General features: G+C 48.7%; 1 protein-coding gene across 2 annotated transcripts; it reads left to right on the top strand.

The window, feature by feature from the left end:
- Positions 1-998: 998 nt before the first annotated feature.
- On the top strand, positions 999-13,719 carry HMGCL (3-hydroxy-3-methylglutaryl-CoA lyase). Of its 2 annotated transcripts, none has more exons than XM_044425127.1 (9): positions 999-1,105; positions 4,768-4,851; positions 6,584-6,691; positions 7,678-7,773; positions 9,285-9,433; positions 10,563-10,626; positions 10,894-11,082; positions 11,497-11,622; positions 11,741-13,719. In XM_044425127.1, exons 1-9 carry the CDS (start codon positions 1,070-1,072, stop codon positions 11,840-11,842), a joined length of 954 nt encoding a protein of 317 aa, XP_044281062.1. In that variant the 5' UTR covers positions 999-1,069; the 3' UTR covers positions 11,843-13,719. The 2 variants fall into 2 exon arrangements, with proteins under 2 accessions (XP_044281062.1, XP_044281061.1); XM_044425126.1 differs by lacking the exon at positions 999-1,105 and adding an exon at positions 2,303-2,420.
- The last annotated feature ends 165 nt before the right edge of the window (positions 13,720-13,884 follow it).

Here is a 13,884-nt window from a genome sequence, read left to right as displayed (position 1 = left end):
TGACTTCTTTAGAAGGCCAAATACTAAAGATGAAACTCAAATACTTTGGCTACCTAATGAGAAGGAAGGACTCCCTGGAGAAGAGCCTAATGATGGGAACAATAGATGGCAAAAGAAGAAGGGGACGGCAGAGAATGAGGTGGCTAGATGGAGTCACTGAAGCAGTGAGCTTAAGTGGACTCCGGAGGATGGTGAAGGACAGGAAGGCCTAGAGGAATTTTGTCCATGGGGTCGCAATGGGTCGGACACAACTGCACAACTAACAACAACCATCATTGGCATATTAGGGATTTTCTGCCACTGCAGATACCAAACAATCTTAAGGCATCTCTGTGCTGGCAGGGACCACCTGCAGCTCTCCTGTCTGTCCGCAGCTGCTACTTGACTGCTTTAACTTTTTTCATTGGCATCTGTTATCTTTGGGGAAACCACTTCCTACCCCTTTCATTTACTTTTGGCCAGTTTGAAGCTCATTTCTCAATGTACTCAAGGGGAAAGACCTGTGGGTTGCTTGTTCCAAAGAGAATTGCCAGCCAATGTGCGTCATTGGCTCAATGATTAATTGTGGTGCTGTGCAATGACGGTCAGCAAGGTGGGCAGCAGCAGAGGTGGAGCAAAATGGCCGCTGGAGAGATACCCACAACTGATGTCATTGTTCTTTTGGCTTGGAGACTCACACCGAGCCTTGGGCAAATTCAGCTATTCATTCTTTTGCCAAATCACTTTGGCCATGTACACTCCTTGCCTCATACTGAAAGCAGCAGCCATGATGCTGAAATACCTTTCACGTGCTAGACAGCATGGCTATTGTGAACCTTGGGAGGGAGAATAACATACCTCTTCGTTTCATCCCATAAATCCTTAGATGCAGAGAGTATCTCATGCAAAAAAAAAAAAAAAAAGGTTGACAGTTTTCAAGCCAAAACAAATACTTGTTCTACATCAGAGCTACACTCTCCTGTTGATTTAACAGTATAAATGTGCAGAGACACTGTTCCAAGTCCACCTTGCAAACCATCTGCAAGCCAGGCTGAAGCTCTGCCTAAAGCAGGATACATCTGTGTGCAAAATGGGCCCTTTACGAAGAGGAAGCCTGATAGGGCAGGTATGTTTTTATCATTTATATTTATTTATGACATTTCTATCCCACCTTTTTTTCCTTTCAAGAAACTCGAGGCGGCTTACAGAAGATCCTGCTAGTCCTGGATGGATCCATTAGCAGGAAATGAGGGCAATAACCTCCCCACCTTGTAAGCCTCCAGCAGCCAGTGCCTGCTCCAGGTTTTGGAGGGTCCTTGGGCAAGAGACACCCTTCCTCTTTCCCATCACTGCTCCTACTGGCAGACAGAGAACCAGTAAGCAAGTAGGCCACTGAATCTCCTCCTTCTCCTCCTCCTCCATCCCCATTGTCTGGCCCAAACTGAGAGTATGCAGGCTGTGAAGGGGAAGAGGAGGGGTAATTCGCCAGAGAATTCTTGGCAGTGCATCTCTCCAGAGATGCCACCACATCTGCCCTTCACACCCACCCTGCAGTGAAGCTCAGCCTTGCATCTGTAGCCCTCACAACTTGGAGGCATTGCAGCTGTTGGATTCAGAGGCAGCAAGCTACTGTTCCCGAAGCTTTACCTTGCTCAAAAACACCCACTCTCACGTTTGGGTTTTAGCTACTACAGATTGGAAGTTGTTAAATGTTGGTTTTCATGCAGGGCTTAATGCATGCTTCATTGCACTGTGGTGTTTAGACTGTTGGATTGGGGACCAGGGAGATCCAAGTGCAAGGCCCCACAGGGCTATAAAGCCCACTAGGTGATTTTGAATCAGTCACTCCCTCTCAGTTTGACCTACCTCACAGGGTTGCTCTTAGGATAAAATGGAGTTATACAAGCCACCTGGTGATCCTCACAAGAAGAAAAAAGGTGGAATATAAACGCAATGTTGGTCTGTTTTTTTAATAAAGGTTTTTGTGGAAGCTGACTTGAAGGAGCTTAAACGTAAAGAGGACATACAAAACTTAAAAATCATCCAGCTATGACTACTGCCACAACTGCAGGCTGGGGCCGACCGAAATTTCTCTGTCGTTTCTTGCTGCCCAGTCCGTGGCACCCCTCCTCCCCCTCCCTCTGCACGCACCAACCAGGCATCCCTCTCTGCCTCTCCCTCTCCGCCGCCTCCACACACCCGCTGGGGCGAGGCTCCCAGGCCGTATATTCACCAGGTGCAGCCGCAGCCCCCGGACGTCGCCACGCGCCCGAAGCCCCGCCCGCCGGGCCGCCTGCGCGGGAGGGTCACGTGGCGGGACACCGCCTCCCGGGGTCACGTGACTCGCCTGGTCGGGTCTGGGGCTCGGCGGAGGCCAAGGGCCAAGAGCGATGGGGGTGGCGAAGCGCGTTCTCCCGCGGCTGGTGGCCTCGTTGCGCCCGGTGAGTGGCCGCTGGGGGGGCGGCCCCGGATCGGGCTGGGCTCTGCCGCGGGCCGACCGAGGCGCCCGGGGGCCCTCAGCTGTAGGGCGGGAGGCTGGCGGGGAGTGGGCGATGCTCGCCCCCTAGTGTGTGGGGCCCGCATCCCGGGGTTGGCGGTTGAGCCGCTCCGAGCTCTCTGCTGTGGGGCAGTGGAGCCCTCACGCACTGCAGCCTTGCTATCGGACGACCCGCATCCAGTGACCCCCGCCCCTCAGTTATGGGGCCGCCTGTGCAAACTGCCAGTAAGCTCCCCTCTGTAACTCTTATGGGATGTTACTGTCACTGACCCTTCCTACGACTCGGTGTGTCCTGTGAGAAAGCCGCCCGGTTCTCCAACTCTGTTATGGGACAGTCTGTATCTACTGATGTTGCCAGTGCTCACTTCTCCAGCTGTGTTATGGGGCGACCTCCTCCCAAAACTCTGTTACGGGCAGCCTACATGTCAATATTTGACATATTTTGCTGGCATTGAGCTCCACCTGCCCTGCAACCTAGTTCTTTCACCTTATGCAGCTCCCAGCAATGATAGGACTTGCAGTCAGAAGAGCACCAGGCTGGGGAAGGCTGCTGTCAGATAGACTGAAACAGCCCTCTTGGGAGTGTGGCTTACGTAGCCATTGCCTAGAGGAGATGGTCTTGTGCCTCCAACTTTGGTCCTGTATCACCAGTGGAAATACTGGCACAAGGAGGAATCCCAGATGGACAGCTCCTTAAGCACAGGAAGGTGATACTACTAGATCAGGTTTTTTTTTTTCAATTTAACAATAATAATAATTGCAGGGGGAATTGAGGAGTGTCTTTGCACATCTATTTGCCTGCCAAGGATTCCTCAGTTTCCAGGAGATTTGGCTACTCTAAGGCACATGCTGGATTTATCAGTGGCAGTTGGTGGACTTTGGGGTTTTTGCCAGTTGCTCTGGGCATCTCTGAGTACGCCCACCTCTTCCTTGAGTGTGCGCCTTAAACTGAGAGGCAGTCAAGGTGGACTCCTGCTGAAGATGGACTTGGGGAACATTTGTTTGCCATGGTTTGTTCTTTCATTTGAGAAAATCCCAGTGAGCATCTGCGGGACTTTAGGTCTCCCCTGAACATAGTTTGAAAAGCCACTGCCCTGGGTCATAATAGACAAATTGGCATTAATAAGCATTGCTTATGTAGAACTTCCTTCCTGATATTTTGGATTATGACTCTCGGCATTCATGAGCATTGGTCACATGGGGCTGATGGGTATTGAAGTTCAAGATATTGGGGCATCAGATTGCTGCTCTAGAAGAAAGTCACAGCCTCACTTGCAGAAAACATATAAGAGAAGTTGAGCCAAAGAGCAGAGAGCTGAGACTTGGTTTGGAGCCCTGCTTCCTTGAAGCCTGCCAGATCAAGCCACTTGTCCGTCTAGCTACGTCTGTGTGTTGGGATCTGAACTTTTCAGTGCCCAGTAAAGTCCTGTAAAAAAGCTGTTAGCACAAGTTTCTTGGGTGCCAGGCTCCTTGTTTCATTCTTGAGATAAGTGGAAGCCTCTGATAGTCTAACTGGGAGAGTTGAGTGTTCTTACCTTTCCTCCATTTCTTTCCCTCCCCTTCCTTCCCCTCACCTCTTAGCTGACAGCTTTGTGCAATTTCTCACCACTTTTAAAAGGTGGAGGGACAGCTATAAAGTCTGTGGTATCGTGGTTAACCCTGCTTGGGCCTAGGTGTTCATAGGTGCCCAGGCAGTACAGAGCCTGAGTGATGTTCATTGCACCATGAAGCTCTGCTTTGCTTATTGGTAATCTGTGTCCATATTCTATCAGTAGATTTGTGTAATCATTACATGATATTACCTTTGCGATACATGCCTTTGGCTTTTCTGAGTGAGGTCCCTGAGCTCATCAGCCTGCCTGGCCTACCTTCATACGGCAGAGGTTAAACATGGGTCCCTTTGCACGCAAGGGCGCTGCTCTGCCACCTCTTCAGTTTAAACAGGAGTAGCATTTAGGGCCAGGCAGCACCATTCAAAGGAGTGATGCCTGGAGAGGAGGAGAGAGCACATCTGGTGTAGCAGCATAACAGTCTGGGACCGTTAGGTGGCTGCATCAACACCACATACTTCTTTAGACATAGAAATGAACTGGAAAAATATTTGAAAAACGCTTCAGTGCCAAGATTTTAGCAGGGTCTTGGTGTTGCTTGGTTATGACTACAGTGCACAAAATAATAGTTACATTTTTCTCCCTAACGCATTTGTCGCTCTTAGACATGTTGACTCACAAGGGAAAATGTAGTGCTGCGTTTGTTTACCCAGTTGTGTGTTTTCTCTCCCATTTCTACAGCTCAGCTCAGCAACAGCCAGTGCACTTCCCAAGCATGTGAAAATAGTGGAGGTCGGCCCAAGGGACGGCTTGCAGAATGAAAAGGTGAATGACTTCTGCTAGGCTTGTGCCAGAAACCTGCAGTTACTTCTTTTCACCACATGCAACAGGTCTTTCAGCACACACGTTGTTCTGACTTTCTTCCTAACCAGGATGTTGTCCCAGCTCAGAAGTTCCACACTCACCCTTCTATCCAGGATCTGTGTTCTGGCCCTGGAGGAAGCGACCTGGGGCCCTCCAGGTGTCTGGCACGACACCTTGAATCAGGCCCAGCCTGTGTGGCCAGTGCTGAGGAATGACAGTCCAGAATGCCTGAAGCCCACATGGTTGCCTGCCTCCGTTCCAAGCAGTTGATTACTTGAATTGTGTTGGTGCAGGGGTGGTGGATCCCCCTGGAGAGACCTCAGAGATTCAGGGCTGAGCAAACAGTCTCTTTTTCAGCTTCTCATTTGGTCATTTTGAGGCAGGGATTTCCATAAATTAAATCAAGCCACGAAATGGGTGCAGCATACGTTGCAGGTGATGTGAGGATGAAATGCCGTAATGGATTCCTCACTAAATACCAAATGCCGTTTCATAACATGCTCCAACGTTGTGATATGAAAACACATGGCGCTGAAGGACTTCTGCATTACGGGGAGGAACCACAAGAGCTGTTGCGGGTGCCTCTGGGCTGGCTTGTAATTCCGTGGCCGTTACAGATTTTGGAGTGGGTGTCTTCTCATGTTTGAAGGATGCAGGGCAGCCTTCCCTTAACTCCAGATGTGCTGGGGAGCAGCTGCCTCATTTCCAGCCACCACTGGCTAGGCTCATAGCGTTATGGGAGTTACAGTCCAACACATCTGTGGGGCGCTCGGTTCACAAAGGCTGATACAGGATAATGCTGATGGCTTTGTCGTCTGGGGATGTCTCACAAGGGGGATTTTAGTGGGTTGCGTACATCTCAAGATGATCTTGGCCCTGTGAAGACCTATGGCAAAGTCCAGCTGAGACCAGAAGCTCTTGCGCATTTTCAACAGCCTGTTTCCACAGCAGCCCACAAAATGACTCCAGAAAGCCCATTACTGGAGCATCAGCAGTGGAGCTCTGCCTTCCTTGTCTTCATAGCCCCCTTGACTTGTAACAATCAATTGATCTTTCTTCCATGAATATGTCTAATTCCCTTTTAAAGGCTTTGATTCAGTGGATCACCTGGCTAGGGGAAGCAACACAGGTTGTTTTTTTCGCAGCCTCTGTCTTGGATTAACCTGGGTCATGGGAGGGAGGGAGGGAGCGCACTTTGTGTAAGATTGACTTAAATGTTTGTGTAAGGCTGACTTAAATGCTTACCTGCTAAAAAGCCTGCTGAGCACTGGCAGCTTGCAAAACAGGAAATGTTTGCCACTGCTTGACTTTCAAAATCCACATGTGCTTATGTGTCTATTACTTAGAATTTTAGCCTGACTCAGCTCGGAGGTTCAGGGTTAATTACAACATACGCATAAAAGAAATACAATTTCATAATAATGCATCTAATCCCTCCCCCCCTTTTTAAAATAACAGTGTTTCACAATCCCACCACTTCTGCTGTCTTGTCTTGGATAAAAGATGCCATTTTCCATGTTACTTTGTCTTTTAAGTTAACGTACTCTAATTTCCCAAGTAGGAAACAATGGCTACTCTTTATTCCTTCCTATTTTTGTTTTACTTGAGAGAAGGGATTAATCAAATGTTTGAAAGATTAATAGTTGCTACAGAATTGTTGTTAACTGGTGGAAAAACATCTTTTTTTTTGTAGAACATCGTGCCAACCCAAGTGAAAATTGACTTGATAAACATGCTGTCAGAAACAGGCCTTTCAGTGATAGAAGCTACCAGTTTTGTGTCTCCTAAATGGGTTCCCCAGGTTGGTACTGATGCTTCTTTAACCCTCAAGCGGCCTTCCTCCCTTTGGTGCCCTCCTGACCACTGGGCTACCAGCTTCCAGACTCCCAGATAGTGCCTGCTAAAGAGTAATGCACTGAAAAATCATGATCTGCTTGTGCAATGTGTGAATGAGGCATTTCAGTTCTAAAAAGTGCCTGGTCTTCACTAATTTCAAAGCATCAGATCTCAAGGCCTGTCCTGTAAAACATTACAGAACAAGCTGGATCTTTTCTTAAAAGAGCCTGGTCAGTAATGGAATTACTGTAATTAGCTATCTGATTTGTCTTTTATCTAATTTTTATCTACTTATCTAATACTGTAGTATCTAATTACAGTAGTTAGATAGAAATCAAATAAATGAATGAAAGCAGAATAGGATTGATTTGCCTTGCACTTGGGATACTGTCTCGAGTCAGTTCTTAGCGTGCTTTTATGCACCCCTCTTTCCCTTTGCCATGGGTTCCTCACCTCACCTCATCTTCAAGGATTTGGAAGCTTACGGTGCCCTAGTTATCCATTACGTTTCTACCCAGCCCATCAGCCCAAAGGCTCCCTGGATGGTTTAGAAAGCAAAATCACAATGCAATTAATAAATACAACTATACAAAATACAATAATCCACCCTTTGCCACTACAGCTAAAACAATCATAGAGGCAAAGTAAAAAATACATTAAAAGATAAAAATCTAACTATAAAAAATATTGGGAGAAAAAACTCTGCCTCTGAAAGAAGTAAAGAATGGGTACCAGGTGCACCTCTTTGGGTAGCTGATTCCACAAATGGGGCATCACAGCTGAGAAGGCCGTTCCCCTAGTAACCACCCTCCTCGCTTCCTGAGAAGGACCTCTACTAATGATCTTAGGGTTCGGGTAGGCACACATGAAAGGAGGCATTCCTTCAGATAACCTTGCTTTTATTCTGAAAAATTAAAACCCTGTTTTTGTGTTCTTAATTTTGCTTCTTAGATGGCTGATCATGCCGAAGTCATGCAAGGCATCCGGAAGGCCCCTGGCATCAGCTACCCTGTTCTGACCCCCAACCTCAAAGGCTTCCAAGCAGCGGTAATGGAAGACTGCCATGCATAAACTCCAGAATTGTTTCCCTAGACATTCTGAGGTTGAAAAGGCACAACTGTGATTGTGATTATGAACCCTGTTGCAGTGTGGAGCTCTCTCATGCGGATGCTGCTTTTTTAAATCAGTGTGGGGAGCAGATCCATAGCTTTGCAGATGCCATTCTTTTCCCTCTCTGGAACTGAATGGAAAAGTGCGCACGTGCGAGAACTCCACACTGCACTGGTCGCATGCGCATGGAGCTCAGTGGTGACAAGGAGGGTGATGAGCACCCAGAAGTTTCTTAGTTCTTCTGACTTGTTCTGAGTCACGTGGAAGAAAAGCAAAGTAGAGGGATCAAAGTATAAAGCGTGCCATTTTGTACATGGGTTCTTGCCCTATTACCGTCTGTGTAGCAGCCACAGTCTCGGACCTGACTTGGTCAACAAAGCTTTTCAGGAGCTTTTGATGAATTTCATTGTATTGTAAGTGATGGGCAAAACTGAGCATTCTTCATCATCATCGTCTCATTTCTGTACCACGCAGTAGTGGAAGCTCTTTGGGCAGTTCACAGTGGTTCATAAAACAGTATAAACGAAATTCCATAAAATCATTCCAAAACACAAAAATTAAGACCAAAATTAAAAAGAGCTGAAACAACATACAGTGAGGATTAGCCGGTAAAACGCTTGGATGGCCAATCCCTTCAAGCCCGTGAGCATCCATGTATATCTCGAAACGCCTCAGCATGATGGGTTGTCTTAACCTGGCAGGCCGCAGTGGGAAAGCCACTGCTTAGATGGGGTGCCACCACTAAGAAAGCTCTCCCACTTGTTGCTGCCCTCCGAGGCTCCCTCCAAGTTAGCCCTCTGAGCACAGCATCCAAGTAGACTGTGGGTGGAAGAGGCTCTCCATCACACGTTCAGGCCCCGAGCTCTGTAAGTCTTTATCACCTTGAATTTTCTTGCAGGGGTAAAAGTTTGCGCAATGCACTAATGATGGGGAAACTCCCATTCTGTGGCCACTTTTATTCTTACATGTATGTGACTACACGGCTCAGCCTGTTCTAGAAATCTTTCAAGCATAATGCAAATCCACATGATGCTGCTTACCTGTGCAAACTCCGCTGGTCTCGTCCTGCCCCTAAAAGAATACTTGTAAAAAGACAGGCAACTTTCAGGAAGCTGTGTTAGTGTACTAGGGAAAAAATCCCTTAAAAGGACAGGAGGGTTGTACCTTTGTTTGGACTAACTACAATGCCACAAAGTAGCGAGCAAACTCTTGAGCACCCCAAAACTCGCGTCTGTCCCAAAGAACTCCTGGTTTTCTATTGTTGTTGAACAACCTCAACTTGTTTACTTGTACTGCATTCTTGGGGGATTTGCCACTTTAGGATTTTTGTTGGTTTGAACACGTGTTGCAGCCCCACTGGGTTTGCATGATCCTACTCGCCCCAGTCTCCCTCTTGGCAGCACCCAGTGCTTCAGTTCATTAACAGAGCCTTTCCCTTGCGTTGGCAGGTGGCCGCCGGAGCCAAGGAGGTGTCCATCTTTGGGGCTGCTTCAGAGCAGTTCACCAAGAAAAACATCAACTGCTCCATAGAGGAGAGTCTGGAGAGATTTAGTGATGTCCTGGGTGCAGCGAAAGAAGCCAGCATCCCAGTCCGAGGGTACGTCTTGAGACTGCATGCGGGGGGCAGACAGGTTAATCAGCAATAATGGGAAGGCAGAGGGAAGAGGAGAGCTGCCATATTGTGGAGGAAAGGGGACCCTAAACAGGAAAAGTGTTGGGAACGCTCTTTCCAAAAACAAAGCCAACATCTCTTTAGCTCAGCATTCCCCGGCCTGGTGTCCTCCACAAGTTTTGGACCATAAAATCCAAGGATTTCTGATCATTGGCCATGCTGGCTGGGGGTGCTGGGAGTTGCAGTCCAGCACATCAGGCTGGGGAAGCCTACTTTAGCTCCTTCCAGGTAGTGAAATGACAGGTGGAGCCCATGTGGCAGGAAGAGGCTGCCGGGCCAGTGATCTTTTTCCGACAGCAAGCAGCCGGGCGTTCTGAGAGGTGACAGGCAGGGAGTGGAAGCAGTGGTCACACACCTCCAGCCTCTTGTACTGCGAGTTACGCCATGGCTGAACACAGAGCATTTACAGGTCGGGCTGGATCCTCCTTCCTCCTGCCTGGATTTTATTGGATCCCTCTGAACACCTGAACACGAAGCTGCAGCTCTGGTGTGTGGGGGTGAATTTCACACGCGTTCATGAGAAGCTGCACCTTGGCGTGGCAGTCCTGCCGTGTCGATGGAAGTCTTTTGACTGAGGCAGGCGGGAGCCCAGGCGAGAGAGCGCGCTCGTGTGCGTGCCTTGCTTGTGCTCTTCCCACGGGCATCTGGCTAAGCACTGTGCAGACGGAGCACGGGGCTAACCAGGCCTCTGGTCTGATCTTTGCTCCTTGCAGCCCCTTTCCGAAGGCACGGGCGCCTGCTGCCATGGGCTAGCCTCAGTTGTCACCTGCGATGGGGAGAGGGCTGCATAGACATGGGCCGGAGCTGCCACGTTTGTGGGACACGGCCTCCGCGGTGAATCCCGAGAGGCAAACTTTTGCCTCGTTGGTGATTGCTCTGCTGCTTGTGTGGCTGGCGGAGGGAGGCTCCCACTCTGGCTTTGGGAAAGGGATTTAGAAGTGGCCTGGAGTGCCATCTTGGGGCCAAGGTCAGCACACAGATGGATAAAGAAAGAAAGAAGCAAGCAAACTCGGCTGAATGGGAAATAAGATCTGTTTCCTTTTCCTGCTTTCAGGTATGTCTCCTGTGTCCTTGGCTGTCCTTATGAAGGGAAGATCTCGCCTGCTAAAGTAGCAGAGGTGAGTATTGGTTGCAGACAGAAGGTGACGGCTAAAATTATTCCAGACCAGACTGTTAGAACCACTTGACACCCGTGCCTCCATCACATGCCTTTAATCATCTGGGAGACAAGGCGTTCTTCTTGCCCTGAAAATGGTGTCAAAATCATTCCATAACTGGGGACCACTACTGGGAAGGTTTAATAAAGGGGGTTCCCAATATTTTGCAGGGGCAGGAGAACCTGAAGGTGAATTTGCCCCCTCTGAGCATTCTGTTTTCTGCAACAGGTATCAAAGAAGATGTATGCAATGGGATGCTATGAGATTTCTCTGGGTGACACCATTGGAGTGGGGACTCCTGGCCACATGAAAGAGATGCTCTCTGCCGTCATGAGAGAGGTGCCCGTCGGGGCACTTGCTGTTCATTGCCATGATACTTACGGACAGGCTTTGGCAAACACTCTGGTTGCCCTTCAGGTATGTTTCCTGTCGGTCGTTGCGCTTGCCCCATTCAAGACTATAGCTTCCTAAAATGGGTAGCTCTGACAATTGAGCCAATCCACCCATCAAGTTCAGACAAGCCAGAGGGAATGAAGAATATTTTTCTGGTCAATCCCAGGAGCATTCAGACCTATATAAAGCAGAATCCACCCAAGAAGCTCTTCTGAAAAGTATCCTCTTGGCCATCGCTAATGTTGGGCCACCTTGCCTAAATCAGAGCATAAGTCATGGTAATTTGATGCGCAGGAAGAGCAGTTTTGTGGGAGAAGGGAGAGGCACAGCCTGATCCTGGCCCTGAAGGTCAGTTGGATGCAGAAAATATAATTTCCCTTGGCGGACTAGGCAGCAGTTTTGCAGCAGACCTTAGAAGGGTTTTGCTCCGCTTTGCAGATGGGCGTGAGCGTGGTCGATTCCTCGGTGGCTGGGCTCGGAGGCTGCCCTTATGCGCAAGGAGCAGCTGGGAATGTGGCAACGGAAGATATGGTGTATATGCTGGATGGCCTCGGTATCCACACAGTAAGTACGGTGGTGCCTTAACAGGAGCTGGGTACTTCCTATAAGGCTTCAGAAACTTGCGCTGTAATGCGTAAAAGCAAGTGGTAATACCCCCTTCTTTCTCCTCTCTCCTGTGAAGGGCGTGGAACTATCGAAACTCCTTGAAGCAGGCACATTCATCTGCCGGGTGCTGAACAGGAGGACGTGCTCAAAAGTGGCCCAAGCCTCCTGCAAGTTGTGAAGTGCATCAGTGCCTCCACGGGACTCGTGGGAACAAAAGCTGCATTGGCAAGCTGGAATCTGCCATGTTTCTGTTCCCTGTGGTTTATTTAAATATCCCCTGCAGTAGCATCAGGACTAGGTGACCAGATGTTGGGACAAGCACACTTCATTTTGAAGAGACATTAAAGGAACCAGAGGTGTTGCATTGGCATCCAGTGGATATCTTAAGCATCTCTGAAGATAGAGTTTTTCTGCTGATTTCAACTTGCCTTTCAGAAGCCCATTTATTGCTGGGAAAACATCCTGGACTCTGCAGTTACTTGGGGGGGTCTCTCTCCCTCTCTGTCCACCCTCCCCTCCCCTCCCAGTCCCCAGCATCTCACAAATGACTGTAGATGAGAGCCAGTGTGGTGTTATGGCTAGGAGTGCAGGACTGGGACTCGGGCAATCTGGGTTCCAGTCCCCGCTCAGCCGTGGCACCAACTGGGTGACTTTGGGCCAGTCACAGACTCTCAGCCCAACCTACCTCACAGGGTTGTTGTGGGGATTAGATGGAAAACAGGAAGAGGAGAATGAAGTAAGTTGCTTTGCGAAAAAGGTGGGATGTAAATCAAATAAATAGAGAATAGATTTGGCAACAAGGATACTGTTTTCTCTCTACACATAAACCTATCCAGAAGTCACTCAAGAAAGCAGTTATTTTCCTTTTCCATGGTTCCTTACTGGCAAAATGAACCAATTTAAACACACTGCTATCTAGTTCTTAAGAAAACATCCTCCAAGGGTATGATCTCCTGTATGTCTAGATAGAAAAAGTCCTACAATTCACAGCATTTCCCCAACCAGCCGGGGCAAATCTAAGAAAAATCTGCTCTCTCCCAGCCCTGCCACCAGCCACCTATATGCTGGGTTTGATTGTGGGATTCCTTGTTTAGCGCACAGAGAAATCAGGGAAACCATTTTGGTGTAGTGGTTGAATATGAGCTGGAATATCCAGTTCTCACTTTACCATGGAACTCCTCCGTCACCAGCTCCCAGCATAACCTCTCAGGTGGTTGTGAGAATAAAATGGGGAGGAGGAATGTCATGTATGCTGCCTTGTGATCCTTGGAGGAAAAGCGGGATACAGCTGTGAACCGTAAACAGCAAGCTGGGCTGGGTGAAGGAGTGCTTGCCTTATTTACTCAGCAGGGATGCCTGGGGCCAGGACCCCCTGCTAGAGTTTGGAGGGTGACCACCAATGCTAAGAAAACCCCTGGGCCTCCTGCCTTCCTGAAGGTGTGGCGGCTTGTAGATCATTTTCTATAATGATCCCAGTGTTGACACTGGGTCACAGTGGAACAGCAGCACATGGTGCCGGGGCCCACACAGCCTCCCCACTCCCAGCAGATGCAGCCCAGCTGGCTGTCTTCCCAGGGCCAACCAAATTAGCTAGCTGTCACAGCACTGATACAAATTTCTGACTTCCTTGTACTTGTAAACTTGCCGAGGTCTCACCTGGAAAAGTACCCCTCAGATTGTACAGAAATTCAAAATTTTTGTGTGCACGGATGTAGCACTAGCGTAACAGAAATTGTGCAGGGGAAACAGTATTCTTAGTTGCACGTGATGCTCTGCTAGCGTGAGACACTGGCCTTGCACCGAGACGGCCATTGCTGGCACCCAAATTTCTGTTTAGCCGCCCACCGTGAAAAAAAGTGTGTGGCCGATTTTCTCTGACTAACACTACGCAGAGGGTGGGGTTGATGGATGGATGGGGACAGGCCAAAATGTTTGCTCTGAAAGGTATAAAACATCTGAATTGTAAATGGCTGGAGCGGGTCCCTTATGAAGGAGGGGTGGGCTGCCCTGTATTGTTGGGTCCACACTTCAATAAAGAGCTTTGGTTTTTGAAAATCTTGCTGGTGGTCTGTTGTCTCCTCATGATTCATACAAATGAACCTTTAGGCCAGTTGGGGTTAGAGTCCCTGGCAGCACAATGATGTATATGGAATGGTCCTGGTGCACCCACCTCTCCCGAGGCCGTTACAGAATTTCAAGGGAAAGAACAGCAAGCAGCAG

Source organism: Varanus komodoensis, unplaced genomic scaffold (genome assembly GCF_004798865.1).
Source record: "Varanus komodoensis strain SLA01 unplaced genomic scaffold, ASM479886v1 scaffold15, whole genome shotgun sequence".
NCBI classification, from domain to species: domain Eukaryota; kingdom Metazoa; phylum Chordata; class Lepidosauria; order Squamata; family Varanidae; genus Varanus; species Varanus komodoensis.
The sequence above is the reverse complement of the archived record's forward strand: the minus strand, read 5'-3'. Positions and strand labels throughout refer to the sequence as shown.